Below are 16,121 nucleotides of genomic sequence, written 5' to 3'. Positions count from 1 at the left end.
GTGCTTTTCCTGTTTTGTATTTTGGTTTTGATTAGTTAATTTTCTTTCTACTATAACTTTTTTTGCATTCTAATTCTATTATTCTCTTTTTCAGAGATCTGCTGTTTTAGATAGTTGCTTTCTACATCAGGTTTCTATCCTTAGCTCTTTCTAATCATTTTTGTCAGTGACTTAGATAAAAACACTGATGCCATATCTCAGAAAGGGATAAATAATTTGTTGCTTGACAGAATCAAACCCTGGCATAGTACAGTCCCTGTACCTGCATCATGCATGTAGTGTGTGACAGTAGTTATTGGGGAAGCTCTCAGTGGCAAGATTTTGTTTGGGAGCTTGCTGATATGTCACTGTTTTTTTTACAGGAAGAGATCATCAGATGACAGCAAATCATGAGACCTACCTCCTCATGGCTAATACACAGAATGACATGGAAGAATGGCTGAAATCTATTCGCAGAGTCATATGGGCACCTTTTGGTGGAGGTGAGTCTATTTAAATATAACGGAAAAGCAGGCATGATGAAAATAATTCTATGCTACAGTTCTTTGTTGCAGCTTTTTTTTTCCCCTATCAGATCAGAGGCTATTGTTTTGATATCAGCATCTGTCTTCAAATAGATGAATATAGAGAATTGTGTAGTGATATCTTTGAACTATGTGGAGTTTGGAGAGGAATGTCTCTCATGTATAAACATATTGCAACTCCAGTAAGATGGTAGAAGTCCCACCCTCACCATCAGAAAACAGAAGGAAGCATGCCAAATACAGTGATGTAAATCCCCCCTCAAAGAAGAAAAGAAATAACTTCCCACGAGATAATTCCTACAGGAAGGATGCAGGTCTATGTGGTAAGAGTAATCATTGCCATAATGAGGGTCCAGCTGAGATTATTTACATTAATCGATTTTGTTATATTTAGATATATGTGTATGTATACATATATACACACATAAATATATATGTACACACACATATTTGTTGTGGCTCTAGTTGACAGAATTTTGTGATTTTCTACAAACTTCTCTGGTCTTCCAAAATTATTTTTTCTTTATAATATTATTACTGTATAAATTAATCTCCTGGTTCTGCTCACTTTACTTTGTATCAGTTTGTAAATGTCTTGCCTTTTGTCTCATTATTTCTTGTGGAGCAATGTTTCATTATATTTACATACCATAATTTCTTTTGCCACTATCTGATAGAATGTACATGTGTGTTTTTCCCCTCTTTCTTTTATCTCATTGGGTTATATATACATTGGATGTATAATTTATGGACTTCTTGGCACAGTCCCAAATTGCTTTCCAGAATGACTTTATCAGTTCACAGATCCATCAATGGCGCACCATTATGAGTGTTTTCCTGCAGCCTCTCTACCAAGTGTCTCTTTCAGTTTTTGCCAGTTTGATACATATGAGCTATTTCTGGGCTGTGCCAGACTCTTGGACCAGATTCCTGGTAGTTTACATTCAATATTAGAAGAAAAAGTCCACTCAACCATAAAGAGGATTTCTTAAAGCATATTTATTTAGCAGTACTTAGTAGGAGGGCATTTTTCTCTCCTGCCTCCTTCATGTTGTTTTGTCTGACTGCACCTATTTCCTGTATTGCCTGTGTCAGTGACTGGCCAGAGTCGAAGGCAGAAACAGAGGGTATAGCAGTTGGGAGAGCCACCATTATAGTTGTCCTCCTGGTGCTTGCACTGAGAAAAAGGGGAGGAGAATGAGATGGATGCAAAGCAAGATCCGTCCTCCCCAATATGTGCCAAGGACCCTCCTCTGGAGGAAATAGGGTTCTTCTGTGTATGACATGACTTCCAAGGGAGCATTGGTAGTTGGAAGACAAGAGAGTGAGCTCAGGGAGAGCACCAAAGGTTAAACCCCAGCAGCTACTTGTGTGTTATCTAGGGTCCTCCTCACCTCTGGTACCTGCCCACTGCCTATTAACCCACCTATCAGCAGTCCATAAGGACAGGAGGGAGAGGATGCAGAGACCTATATCAGTTAAGTGTTGTTACTCATTAAAGTTTGGCCAAGAATGTTAGAATTGATAGGTAAAAGGAGACTGGGAATCTGCATTTCTCATTTACCAGAATTCTCACTCTCTTTTTCCTCCAGTATCCGGATACCTAACAGTTTGTCCTTTTTTCAAGGACTTTGATTTATTTTGACAATGCTCATCATTTCTTATATCAAATTAATATTCATCTCTAGATGATGGAGAAGGATCTGTCAAATAACTTGCCAGTGACAGAAGGGAAACAGTCCTTGCCCTCACTGAGCTTGTGTGCACATACATGTATACAATATGTACAAAATAAAATGGGGGCCCGGAAAGCATTATTAATGAGGTTTAGATTGTGGGAGTACTGCTGATAGTCCTCAGTGTCTTAGAAAGACAAGAAAGCTAAAGAGAAATGTCTATGCATACCAGCACCACATATTTATTCTAATGAAGTCTTCCTCATCATCAATCCTGGGCATGTCACAATCTCTCTCAACCTCAATTTCTTCTGAGAGAAATTATTATTAAATAACCAATTATTGGGGACAGCCAGGGTTTTTTCCCTTCCCATCTCCTCATTCTCTATTGGGTCAAATCAGCATCTGAAGGATATTGCTGATAATGAGGTGGGATTAACTTTCTCCTAGGTCTTGTTTAGTCCCCACCCAAGTGGGGAAGCCTTTTGTATTCTGTTTAGGCTTGGGTGGGTGGGTGGGGATAGATCCTTTATCTAGGTTGCCTAAGGCTGAAGGTAATCATTATAATCATTCTTCTCATTAATTGTTAACCTGTCAGAGTTGATTGCCACTGTCAGGAACACCCTCTCTTTCAAGAGCATATAAGCAATGAGTGGGTTCCATAAGGGGTCTTTGGCATTCAAAAGTTCCACTGACCCCTTTTATTAATTATCTGCTAGCCATAATTAATAAAATTATTAATTATTAATTATCCAGAAACTATATCTCTCTAACTTTTTATATGTCATAGTTCATCTGAAAAATAGGAATAATACCCCCTACCTCACAAGGTTGTTGTGTGGATTGAATGAGAGGACATGGAAGCAGTGCTTTGGAAATCATAAAATCACTATGTAAATGCTTGTTATTATGATTGCTTTTGTTTCAGATTGGCAAGGAACCATTGGGACGCTTCAAGTCCAGAGTAAAGGTCTCTCACCCCTGCTTCCTTATAAACCTCTTCCTCAAACTCTATAATATTGTGTGAGGTAGTGAGAAAATAAAATGTGAAGACTTTGCAGGGAATATATATGCGTGTGTGTGTGTATACACATATATATGTATATATGTGTATATGTCTGTGTATATATATATATACTTACATACTTTAAGTATATATATACATATATATATACTTACATACTTTAAGTATATATATACATATATATATATATATACATATATATATATACACATACATATACTTAAAAATGTTTAAAAATCAAGAAATAGGGAAATAAGGAAGTGGAAAAATTGTGAGGCCGTGAGAGCCTGATTGCTCAGCCTCTGGAAAAGTTTCTTTTTTTTACCCTGAAACTTTTTGTTCTTTCTTCTGGTTCTGGTTTAAAGGTTTGCTAGGTAAGAATAGGGTCACTGTGACCTGCTTTCCTTTATTGTAAAAGTACTGTAGAAGAATAGAGAGGGTCTACCCCTCCCCTTATCTTATTCTCCTTCTTTAGATTTATAGATGTCACCTTAGTTGTAATCGTTAACTAAGGGAATGGGAACTGGAATTTTTGTGCCTTGATTTCCCGGTTCTTTGTCTAGTTTTTCATGCTCAGATTGTAAGCTCGCCTCCCAGCCAATGGTGAGAAGGGTCAGAGGTAGGAGGGAATTGTCTTGCATTAGGTATAATATTGGTGCTTTGTTCCTTGTGCCTTTGCCTCCCTTGCTAGATCTGGTCTGGCAGAGGATGCCCTATTCTCGCAAGAATTGAATAAAATTTTATTTCTGTTCCCACCCTGAGATGGCTCCTTGTTAAAAATTAATTTTTTTAATTGGTGAGGTCTTCCATCCCACACAGTTTGATGTTGACCATCTGAGTTGTTGTGTTTGTCCTTTGTTCTTGAAGAATAATGACATGACTTGCAGTTGACTGATTTGAGTGAGGGAGGGCAGTGCAAGGTCACCAGCCTCACTTTCTCCCCCAGAGCCATCTGGGTCCAGTGGCCTGATATTCATCAGGAAGACTGGAGATGGCCCAGGATGCATTTTGAGAGACCCTGGCCCTTCTAGGCTAAGTCTTTTCAGGTTCTCATTTTGAGTGAGGGAATGCCCATTCAGTGAATAGGCCTCTTTAAGAAGTCAATCAAGCAATGACCTCTTTAATCAAAACTAAAAAAAAAAAAATCAAACTGGGAGGGGAAGACCCTCAGGGTTCCTGGCCAAAAGAGAACTGGTGACTATGTAGTCCAATGTCCTTCCCATTAAATCTTCTCATCTACTTAAACACAAAAGAAGAATGGCAGTACGTATCAAGGATGTCTGATGGGTACCAAATATGGGTAGACAGTATTCTGCAACTATCATATTGGGGATTTTTTGAAAATGCTGCCTGTTCTACCCTGTAATCACAGGAGCATTCAGTGTTTGAGTAAAAGATTCACAGATTAATTCACAAAACTGTGTTTTAGCTTCTCAGTTCCACAATGAGACTTCTTTGAGGGGGAGAATGAAGTGTCCATGAATCATTTCAAGTGTTATAACTTGCCTTCTCTTTGATTAGATCTATATTACTAGTCTTCTGGTCCAGTGGCTGAAGGACTGTAGTCAAGCTTCAGAGTAGGAGGTGGAGGGTGGAACCACTTCTGCTGCTGCCTAGCTTCTGTTTTCTACCCTGAGCTAATTTATATCAGCTGTACCACAGTACTCAGGAGACACCTTGGTGGATGCTCAGAGAGATGAATTTAAAGCATTTTAATTGAGTTTTCTCTTAGATCTAGAGCTACCTCCAGAAAAGCATGCTCCTTTGTGATGTATCAAATTGCATGCAAAATTATTTTGCGAAGTAAAATTGTCAGTCATAATTCAACGTCAAGGAGGTCTCCAGTTGAGTTCATTAGGTGTCTGTAGTCAAACCTGAGCTGTTTAAGATTTTTATTAGTGAAAGGCTCAGATAATATGTGTCTCAGATGTGCTGCTGACCCAAAGCTGGGAAAGATAGGGGCTGGCCCTGGGGGAGGGAAGGGGGACTTGAGAGTTCTGTTTTCTGCCTCCACCCTGCTCAGATCACATTAGGAACATCATCGCCATACTGAGCACCCTGTTTTAGATAGGGTATTAATAAGCTGGAAAGACATCATGTTTATGCCATGATGATTATTTGAAACAAGTTGCCTTCAATGATTTTCTTAATATTCAACAGATTTGCAGTCTATGAATATGTAGTCATATGCATTGGAGCCACGTCAACATTTTTTTCCTGTTTTCTATTAGAAAACTAATGATCAGTACTGTGTGCATCTGAGACCACTACTCACGTTAAAAATAGACAGAGACCATTCTTGAGAAAAGGCAAAAAGGAATTTTATTGCTTTCTCGTGAGAAAGGATGCCACCCACGCAGTAGAGGTTGGGGGTGCTTTATTTACATTTTACTTTTATTGGGTCTGAATAAATGGGTACATCCCCTGAACAGAGTATAGGAGAGTACAGAGAGTACAAAGGACTCAGATGGATGCCAGTCTTTTTATTGACTCCCCTTTTGAAATCTCCTACCAGGCTCTTCATTGGCCAGATACAACCCCCTGACTGCCTACGTCATGCCGTCCTCAAATGGCTCCTTTAAGCATGAATACAAGCCTCTAACCTTTCACCCCAGAGCTTTGATTAGAACTAGCTCTGATCAGTCACCTGACTTACATTCTGCTAAAGCTGGGGTGGGAGGGTGGGGAGAGGGAGGAAGAGGAATGCTTTCAACTCTGTGGGAACAAAACTGCTCCCCCCAACCCACCGCCCCTATTTCTTACAGTATTGAAATATAAAACTAGGATCATGAGATCGTAGTGCTACAGCTGAATGTGACCCTAGTGACCCTCTAGTCCAAGCCCCTCATTTTACAAATAAGAAAACAGAAACCCTTGGAAACTGAAGAGATTTGCACAGGATTATACAGGCAGTGAGGGTCAGAGACAAGGTTCGGACTCGGCTCCTTCCACTCACTCTCCCCACTGTTCTACAAGAAGGTTTGGGCAAAATGCAAGTCAGTCGAGTACAGAATACATACGTGTTAATGGATTTAAAGATGATATTTTGACCTGGTGGACAGCCCTATGATCAGGCTAGTGTTTCTAGGCTTTTCTTTTTAAAAATATGCTTTATTGATGCCCTTTTTCTGTGCTGCTATCACTTGCCTTCTAATGTCCTCTTTCTACCTCAAATATTCTTTCTTATAATAAATAGTTAAGCAAAATAATGTACTGGATATTTCTGACATTATATGCCATATTCCATACCTATAGTTTACTATCTCTCTGCTTGATGAACAGAAGCACCCTTCTCTCTTATCTAAGTATTCATCTCAGTGACTGATCTGATTTCTGATATCATGTTGCTCTTTTCCTGTACTTTATTGTGGGCATCGTGCCATCCTGGTGAAAATATCAGGCCACTCCAGAGCTAGATGGCTCTGAAGGAGAAAGTGAGGCTGGTGACTTTGCACAGCCCTCACTCACTCCAATCAAAGTCAGCCGCAAGTCATTGTGGTCATTGTGTAAATTGTCCTGATTCTGCATCAGATCACATAAGTCTTTCCAAGTTACCCTGAATTCTTTATATTCGTTATTTCTTACAGTACAACACTATTCCGTTATGTTCATATACTCCAGTTTATTCAGAGATTCCCCAGTTGTTGAGGACCTGCTTTAGAAAAATAGAGAAAAATGATGAATGATGATGATTTCTTTGAAAATGCTTATAAACAGTCCTTTGGGATGGTGTACATAAATGAAGTGCTGCTTAGAGTTAATTTCCTTCTCAAGTGTTAACGTTCAGGCAAATAAACAGAGCTATTTTCCCTAATGCCAAAGATATGTGTCTTTGTTCCCTGCCAGGTATTTTTGGACAGAAACTAGAAGAAACAGTCTGCTTTGAGAAGAGATATGGGAACTTCCTGGCCCCCATGTTAGTGGAACAATGTGTGAATTTTATCCGACAATGGGGGCTAAAGGAAGAAGGTCTGTTTCGACTTTCAGGCCAGGCTAACCTTGTGAAAGAGCTGCGAGAGGCCTTTGATTATGGAGAGAAGCCATCTTTTGACAGGTAAGTAAAAAAAAAAGTCACCAAGCATTTATTAAGCACCTACTATATACCAGGCACTATGCTAAGTGTTGGGGATACAAAGAAAGGCAAAAAACAGTCTCTGTTCTCAAGTAGCTTACAGGCTAACATGGGAAACAACTATCCACAAACAAGTTATAAAGACAAGGGAGGGCAGCAACTCCTCCTTACTAAGGCAAGTAAGATGGGGACCAAAGGGAACATTGGATATACACATTCAACAAGCAAAAGAAACTTAAGAAATACTACCAAGTCCATGTCTGTCTCTCTGTCTCTCCCTCCCCCCCTCTTTCTCTCTGTCTGCCTCTCTGTGTCTCTCTCTGTATCTCTCTGTCTCTCTCTCCTCTCTGTCTCTGTCTGTCTCTCTGTCTCTCTGTATTCTTTCCCGATCTTGGGTGAATGAGTATTCTAGAAGAAGAGTGCTCAGGCCACCAGTGAGACAGGGGGTAATCTATCAGACCCACCAGCTGAATCAGTACAGACAGAACTTTCCTGAAAGAAGCAAGGTTAAGCGATGCTGAGTGTAAACCGTATAGGCTGACGATGGTTCCCCTTCCTTCAGCCCGTATGTCCATGGAAGGCAAGCTTCTGCAGCTCAAATAGCAGTGTGGCTTTAAGGAGAAGAGCCAAAGATAGCTCCATCGTAGTGGACAGAGACATATCACCAGTATGTTAAATGGTGGCTAAGTAATCTAATCATTATAGCTAACATTTATAGGGCACTTATATATATTTATAGAGCCAGGCACTGTACTAAGCACTTTACAATATTATCTCATCTGATTCTCATAACAACTCTGTGAGATAGGTGCTATTATTATCCTCATTTTACAATTGGGGAAATCAAGGCAAATAGTGGCTCAGTAACTCGCCCAGGGTCACACAACTGGTAAATGTCCAAGGCTGGATTTGAATTCAGGTCTTCCTGATTCCAGGCCCAGCTGTCTATCCACCATGCCTTCTAGCTGACTTGTATAGTAGAAAGAGACACATCACCAGTATGTCATATGGTGGCTGGGTCCCCTCAAAGGCATAGACTGGCTTCCCTTGAGAACAGACCAGCAACAATCATCCCAAATTAGGAACGTTTTCAAGGAATATGCCTAGCCCTCCTCAGGAAGACTTTACAGAGGATAGGAAGACAGCAAGATGGTGACTGGATGGATGGGTCTCTAACAGTGATAAGAGGAGCTGCTTTCTAGAAGGTCTTAAAGGCCCTGCCTTTGAGGCCTAGTGTGGCATAAGCAAATGGAATCATGGCCCTATCATGGACCATCTAGGCTCTAGGGGCCGCATCCCAACTCACACTCTCAAAGAAGAATCTCAGATTTCAGAGCAAGGCTACATTTCCTCCTCACTGTTGTAATATTACCCCAAAGGATCCATTATCTAATGCTATCATTTCAAGCCCTCAGCTGTGTGCTTTCACACTCCAAAATTACTAGTTGAGAATCATTTCTGTCGGCTAGCTTTAAGTATCTTTTAGAAATGAGTTTTAACTAAAGTGGTAGAGAGTTGGTATAAAAATACCCAATGTCAGTGACACACTCACTCATAAACACATAGAGAATCCAAAGGAAGGGGGGTTCAAACTTAGAGATCACATGTGATGATGGGATGCTATTAGGAACTGGGAAATCTCACATCCTCCAGGACCTTAGAAGCTCACAAGGGCCTCCTCTACCTAAAGGCAGGAGTAAGGAGAGGATACCTAGGCCAAGGTCCAAGTCAAAGCCTCTCCTTGCTCCCTAAGTGGTTCCTCTTCAGGGATTTCATTAGAAAACCACCCTTGCTTCAACCTCTCAAATGATATTGGTTCTAAACTTATTTAATAATTTATAAACAACCCCTGGAGCATGGCCAAGTTTCCTAGTCATATCTGAACACAGCTTCTGTGTAATAGCACATTAGCTCCAAGGACATCTTGCACTTTGATTGATTGGGCATCTTATCATTTACTTTGTGTGGGTTGAGGTAACTTGATTGAATAAGTTAATCAACCCCATGCTTAGACATAAATAAACTCAAAATAGCATATGGCCATGGCCAAACAGCAGGAATAGCAATAAGTCTAGAAAAAAATTCAATTAAAAGAGGAATAGCCATCCCAATTTCTATCATAAGTAGACAGACTTTTTCCTGGCTAGAGTGGCAAGAGGGGTTGTGATAGCAAGCAAAGTGAGACTTTTTGCTATTTTGTCTTTTGGAGTCCTTCTCAGCACTGAGGTAATCAAGTACCTTTGAGCCTTGCCTTTGTTTGAATCAAGAGTCTTTGAATCAAGAGTCTTGATGACCTGCTTAAGTCACAAGAAAACTTAAGTCACATGAGTTTGAGTCGTATGGTTGTGACACCCACTGTGGGCTGACCCTGAAGAAGTGTATATATACTCTGAGGTTAGCATTTTCACTCATTGAAAGAGTGTTAGTGTGATTTGGCCAGATGAGACTCTAGGTAGCCATTAAGGAGCCCCCCAGCTTTGAAAACCCAGATGTTGGTGCTTCTCTTTCTGGTAATTGTGTATGTATTGTTATAGACAGACAGTTAGCAGCCTTGCCTGCTGATTTGTGTCATTTGCTCTGCGTATAATTTCTGCTTGTAATTTCTGTTTGTGTTTTCTCTGAAGTTCAGGGTGCTGACTTTTTCCCCTGGACAAAGTGAATGATATATGTATGTTTAATTAAAGTAAGATTGTTAACCCCTTAAAGTTGCTTTCCTTAGAAAAGCAGGTCAAATAACCTGTGCTAGCAGTCCTCCTGTGTGCTGGTGTTGTTGGTTTTACACCTCCACAGAAGCTGCAAGCAGCATTGTTGTTACAGGTGTATTGAGGCTGAGTATCGAGACTTGATCAGAATGATTCAAATAGCAATAGTACTTTATGGCTGGCTTGACCTGAAAGACATTTCTAAAGATTCTATAGTGCTGAAACATGCTCTGACCCATGATTATGTGAAATCATTTGAGTATATAGAGGATAAGTCAGGAAATCTCATGTGACAAATATTCAAAGTACTATGAAAGCACTATTAAACCAGAAGGTGGTGAGTCAACAGAAGAACTCACAGTGATTCTGAGGGAATTAATAATTAGTAATTAGAGGGAAAAAAGGATCCAAGGATAAATCTGTCCCATATGGAAAAGTAATAAGACAAGAGACTGGACGGTAAGCTAGCATGATACACAAACACCACCATCATAAGGAAGCCAGAAAGACAGATACTCCTCCTGTTACAGCTGTTGAAGAGATACCTATATACAGGTCACATGCATTTGAGAAGACAACTTTGGTAAGATAGAAGTTCAGGGCTATAGGACCATCTATGGAAGAGTATGACAGAGATGGGGGAAGGAGGACACTCCTGTCCCTACAAATGATAGCCATGACTGTGTTGGTCTTTTTTAATGGGTTTTTCCCACTAGGACTCATAATACTTCCTATAGAGGATTGAGAATATATACCAAACTCTCTCCTACACAACAGAGTACAAGTGACTATTGTGTTCTACTCATTCTACAAGAAATACTTAAAGAAAATACCTAATGCATACAACCTTTTAAAGGCTTTGGATTTGGAGGACTGAATTACAAAAACTCTCTACACCTGGAATACATAGGCTCATCTTCAGAATTCCTGGAAGTTATTGCTGGCATCAACAGAGCAGTGCATGTGGTGGCCTGGCATGCCCAGACCCAACTTGCATAAATGTTTTGATTGGAACCAATTTCCCTCTGTTTAGGATAGTAGCGGAGCACTGCAAACAAGAGGCTGGAACTTTATACCTCGATACTTTGACTGTCCCTTTCGCTTGTACAGAAGCATACAGAAGAATAGAGTCAAGTTGTCACAAAACCAGCCTAAGAGCCCTGGCCTTTCCACCTCTGAAGTTAATCCAGAGAAACTGGATATTGCAGATTCAGCTGTGCTAGAAGAGAGAAAGGAGTGATTGAGACAGAAGCTTAGTGAGAGGACAAACATGATCTCACTACAGAAGTAGGATGTAAGATGTGCCCAAGCTCATCTACTCCTGGCTATTGCATGAAAAACCTAGAAAAATATCTGTCTGTGATAAATGATCTCAGAGAACATATCATCACAATCCGTATGCATCATCTATAATGATGGTACCAAAGAAGAATAGAAAGATATGTATGTGTATTGACTACCACAGTTTAAATCAGTGGTATCAGACTCAAATAGAAATGGGGGCTGATATCCATACATAAGGATCCCTGTGGGGTGCATATTGACTTAATTTTAAAATATGATATTATCTGTTTTCTTGTATTTTCATTTGTTTGTTAAATATTTTTCAATTACATTTTAATCTGGTTTTAGCTGCACTTGGGAGAGTTGTAGGCTACATGTGGTCTGTGAGTGATGTGTTTGATGCCTCTGCCTTAAACCAAAGAATCAAGGCACCAATATACCATGCCAATATACAATGCTTTGTATTGTCAGTGGTTTTCTGGATGGACCTGTGCAAAATTATCACCAGCTACCAATGGCTAGTTGGGAGAATCAAGAGAAGCCCTGTACCAAGAAGATGATGATCCTAGCTGCATTTGCTGACAGAGACCTGACCAACAACATCTGTTATCCCCTTCACAAAAGCTGGAGTTCCTCAAAATGTTTGATCACTGAGAAAAAGACTGTTTATGGAGGAAAGTTCTAAGTTTGGACTGACAATACTCCACCAACATATTCTGACCAGTGCCAAGTTAGATACTGTCTGCCAGAGATGGGTAACTTGCTAACTTCATGTTCAACTACATTACCAGGCAGAGAAGACCAAGGCAATTCAGATGCCTTGTCAAAAAGGTACTTGGCACAGAAACTGTAGTAATACACAAAGAAGGAAAGAAAGCTGTATGTAACAATCAAGGAGGTGGAACACAGTTTGGGATTTCCACCAGAGAGCATGCCGACTGAATTTATGAGCCTTGAATCATTGAACCAACCTTTTTTATTTCAGTTGCCGGTGGATGAAGAGAAAAGATGGCCAACGAATAACTGTGAGAACTGCAAGACAAAAAGTCAGGCAGTAAATTTTAAAGGACTCAAGTTCCAGTATCCTGAAGTCCCTTTATTGTAGACAGTTGTCAAAATTAAAACTGTGCAATGAAGTACTATGCCATACTGTCCCTGATCCCACAAATGGTTCCAAGAAGCAGCTGGTATTACCTGGGGCATATAGCTCTATGGCCATGAAAGCTTTACATGACTTTGGACATATGGGACAAGATAAAACCCTGGAGCCAAGAAGAAGATTTCATTGTTACTGGCCCAATGTGGAAAAAGATATCATAAAGAAAAGTGAGATTTGTGCCCAGTGTGTTCAAAGAAAAGTATTACCAACTTGTACTGTATATTTGAAGAATATTAGCACCAGCAAACATATTAAGACTTGTCTACCTTGACTTTTTATCTCTTGAAAGAGGTAGCAAGAATATGTCATATATCGATGATAACTTTATAAGGCCTACCCAGGCATATCCTATCAGGAAGCAGAAATCATCCATGATTGCCAAAATATCATGGAAGAAGTATTTCTCAGTACATGGCCTCTCTGCCAGGATCCATTTAGATCAAGGCAGATATCTTGAGAGAATATTGTTCAAATAAATGTTAGTCTTAGGCATTAGGAAACCTAGAACACTTTTCCCCATTTTCCCACCAAGGAGACCCAGAACCTGAATTTTTCAGCCACATACTTATGAACACAGTAGGTACACTGAGACCAGAAGAAGATTCTTAGTAGAGTCAACATGTAGCTTTCTTCCTCTATGCATACAATTCTACCAGCAATTGTGCCACTGGCTTTACAATCTATTTGCTGATGTTTAATTAAGAATCCAGCAAACACCCATAGCCAATACATCCTTCAGCTGAGAAAGAAGCTCAAGAAAGCTTTATCATCCAGCTACAACTTCAGCCCAGAAAAGCACTGAAATAAATAAATAATGGGCCTCAGCATACTAAACTTGTATGACTGAGAGGAAGTCACTTAATCTCTGTTTGCCTGAATTTCAACTGTAAAATGGGAGTTATAACACAGACCTTACAGGGTTGTTTTGAGGGTTAAGTGAGATATTTGTAAAAGCACTTCATATAGTGTCTGGCACATAGTAGGCACTTGATAAATGTTTATCTCCTTCCATCTGCCTCTTTTCCTATCAAGCACATTATTAGTTTCTTTACAAACTCAAACTTCTTGAATCTCTCCTTCCTCTCAGATACATTTACTGAAACATGCTTAGAAGAGCATAAACTCCACTCCAGTAGACTCTTCTCTTTAGGTTTTTGTGATGCTGCTCTCTTCTCTTTGTCCTCCTACCTGTCTGACCACTCCTTCCCTCTTTCCTTTGCTGAATCTTCATCTGTATCATTCCCCTTCACTGTAAGTGTTCCCCAAGGCCCTGTCCTGGGCTCTCTTCTTTTCTCCCTTTATATCATTTCACATGATGATCTGAACAACCGCCATTGTTTCAATGATTATCCCTATGCAGACAACCCTTGATGCTACTTATCCAGCCCTACCTAAACTCTCTCCTGACCTTCTGTCTAGCATTTCTAAATGTCCATTAGACATCTCGAACTTGATGTCCTGTAGACATCTTAAACTCACCATGTCCCAAACTGAACTCATTATCTCTCTCTTCCCCCAAACCCAACTCTTTCTTCTTCTTAACTTCCCTGTTACTGTTGAGTATGCTACCATCTTCCCACTCACTTAGGCTTGTAACTGTAATAGCAATTTAGATTTGAAGATCTTTCCCACCCATTAATAAGCCATATGACCTGCTTTTGTCACAGGAAGCCCAAGTCACATGTGGTTGGAGGAGCTTCCTGAAAGGAAAAGGAAGTTGTGTCACAGGAAATGCTGAGAGAGCTGTTATGCCTATTAACGGCTGTAGCGATAGAGCTGAGGTAAAGAAGTCGGCCTGTGATAGCTGAGCAGACTGTGATAGCTGTACTGTGAGTCTGTTTTGGGGAAGACCCCAGCAGGGGGTCGGAGAGATTTTGGAATGGCGAGGCTCCATGTTGTGATATTGTGTTTTTAAATTCCTTGCTGTTATTATAAAGTGAGCTAACTGGTTGTGGGAGCTGAACATTTGGTTGTGGGCTATGGTTCTCTGGTGTCTGAATAAATGTTTTACTTCTTCTACCTTCTATATGGAGAGCCTCTCATACTTTGCAATACAGAGCTACATAGGCATATTCATGATTATTGTTGATGTTGTGTTTATTGCCTGACTGATACAGTAACTAAGGCATCACCCTCAACTCCTTACTCTCTCCCCACCACATTCCACACCAATCAGTTGCTAAATCCTGTCATCTCTACTTCCATAACGTGAGAAACGTGGTTTTGGGGATCACTGAACTTCCCCAAATTGTGAGAACACACAGCTTTGGGGATCATTGGACTTCCTAGGCAGGGCCAAAGTCCTGAGGAAGCACCCTGTGATAATCCCTAGGGAAGGCTGTACAGACCACAGGACTCCCAGAGGAAGACCAAGTGGTAGCCACTTCTTAATCTGTGGGGGTCACAGGGCCTCCTAGGGGTCACACCCTAAGGAGGACCCAAGTGATGGCCCCTTAGGACGGCGGTAAGATCACAAGGCTCCCAAGACAGGGCCGGAAGTCCCAAGTGATGTCCCCTTAAGAAGACTGTGCAGACCACAGGGTTCTCCAAGGGAATCTGGAATGGTAGCCCTCTTAACACCACAGTGGGGATCACAGGACACCCCAAGACAAGATCCAGGAGTAAGCCTGGCAAGCTTCCACTGCCTGTTGCTTCCCTTCACGTGACCTTAGGAAAATCCATGTGATTTGCCCATTCTCACCCAAAGAACTCAAGACCAGAGTGGGCAGAGGAAGGCATTTTATTACGCTCCTCTAGAGAGCAGATGTAGTGCTCACCGGAACACTCACACTGATACAGCTGCAGGAGCAGGGGTAACCATTCCCTCCACTCCTGCTAGAGTTATGGTTAGTTTACAATATTTTTTACATAGTTTTCCTAGGTTATACAGTTTATACAGGTAGGATAATAAGGATACAGAAGCAAAAGTGAAGTTAATTAGATTTTCCTTGTCTTAGTTTAGGATTAAACTATATTCTTTTACTTCCCCTACTTTCCCTCTTTAACATATGTAAATTATGCAAATCAGTAGGCCTGGATTCTTGACCAAGACCAGACCATAGATAAGCTTGAACTGGTTCAAGTGGGTTTGGCCTCTAATTCCCCAGACTGCCTTCTCAAAAAGCATGCACATGCATACAAGCCTCTGACCTCTCACCTGACTGACCTTGAGGCCTGGTCTCTGCTAAAGCTGGGGTGGGGGAGGGCGGGGAAGCACACCTTTAGTTCTGTGGAAACAAAACTCCTCCTCCCATTTCTTACACATAACATCTCTTCTATACAACACCCTTCTATCCTTTGACTTTCAACAAGCCACCCTTTCAACAAGCCCTCATTACCTCACACCTGTACTATTACAATTGACTGCTAATTGGTCTTCCTGCCTCAAGTCTCTCCCTACTCCAATCAACTCTACATCTACCAACTGATTTTTCTAAGGGACAAGTTTGGTCATTCTACCCTCTCCCCCGTTCAGTAAGCTCCATTGGCTTCCTATTACCTCCAGAATAAAGTCCTGTTTGGCTTTCAAAGTCCTTTATAACGTGGCCTCTTCCTATACCTCACTCCCCTTCACATATTCTGTGATCCAGGGATACTGACTTCCTTGCTCGTCCTTGAACATGACACTCCACCTCCTGACTTTGGGTATTTTCACTGGTTGTCCCCCAGGCCTGGAGCTC

At 40.8% G+C, this 16,121-nt stretch overlaps 1 protein-coding gene across 1 annotated transcript in view; it reads left to right on the top strand.

Moving 5' to 3' along the window:
• The window catches only part of ARHGAP24 (Rho GTPase activating protein 24), a 109,994-nt gene that overhangs the window by 70,066 nt on the left and 23,807 nt on the right, over positions 1-16,121 (top strand). Inside the window, exons 4-5 of the mRNA XM_036762421.1 lie at positions 363-482; positions 7,071-7,278. Coding sequence (XP_036618316.1) covers positions 363-482; positions 7,071-7,278 — 328 coding nt within the window. The remainder of the gene's footprint in view (positions 1-362; positions 483-7,070; positions 7,279-16,121) is intronic.

This window comes from Trichosurus vulpecula, chromosome 6, assembly GCF_011100635.1.
Source record: "Trichosurus vulpecula isolate mTriVul1 chromosome 6, mTriVul1.pri, whole genome shotgun sequence".
In the NCBI taxonomy this organism is placed as follows: Eukaryota; Metazoa; Chordata; class Mammalia; order Diprotodontia; family Phalangeridae; genus Trichosurus; species Trichosurus vulpecula.
The sequence above is the reverse complement of the archived record's forward strand: the minus strand, read 5'-3'. Positions and strand labels throughout refer to the sequence as shown.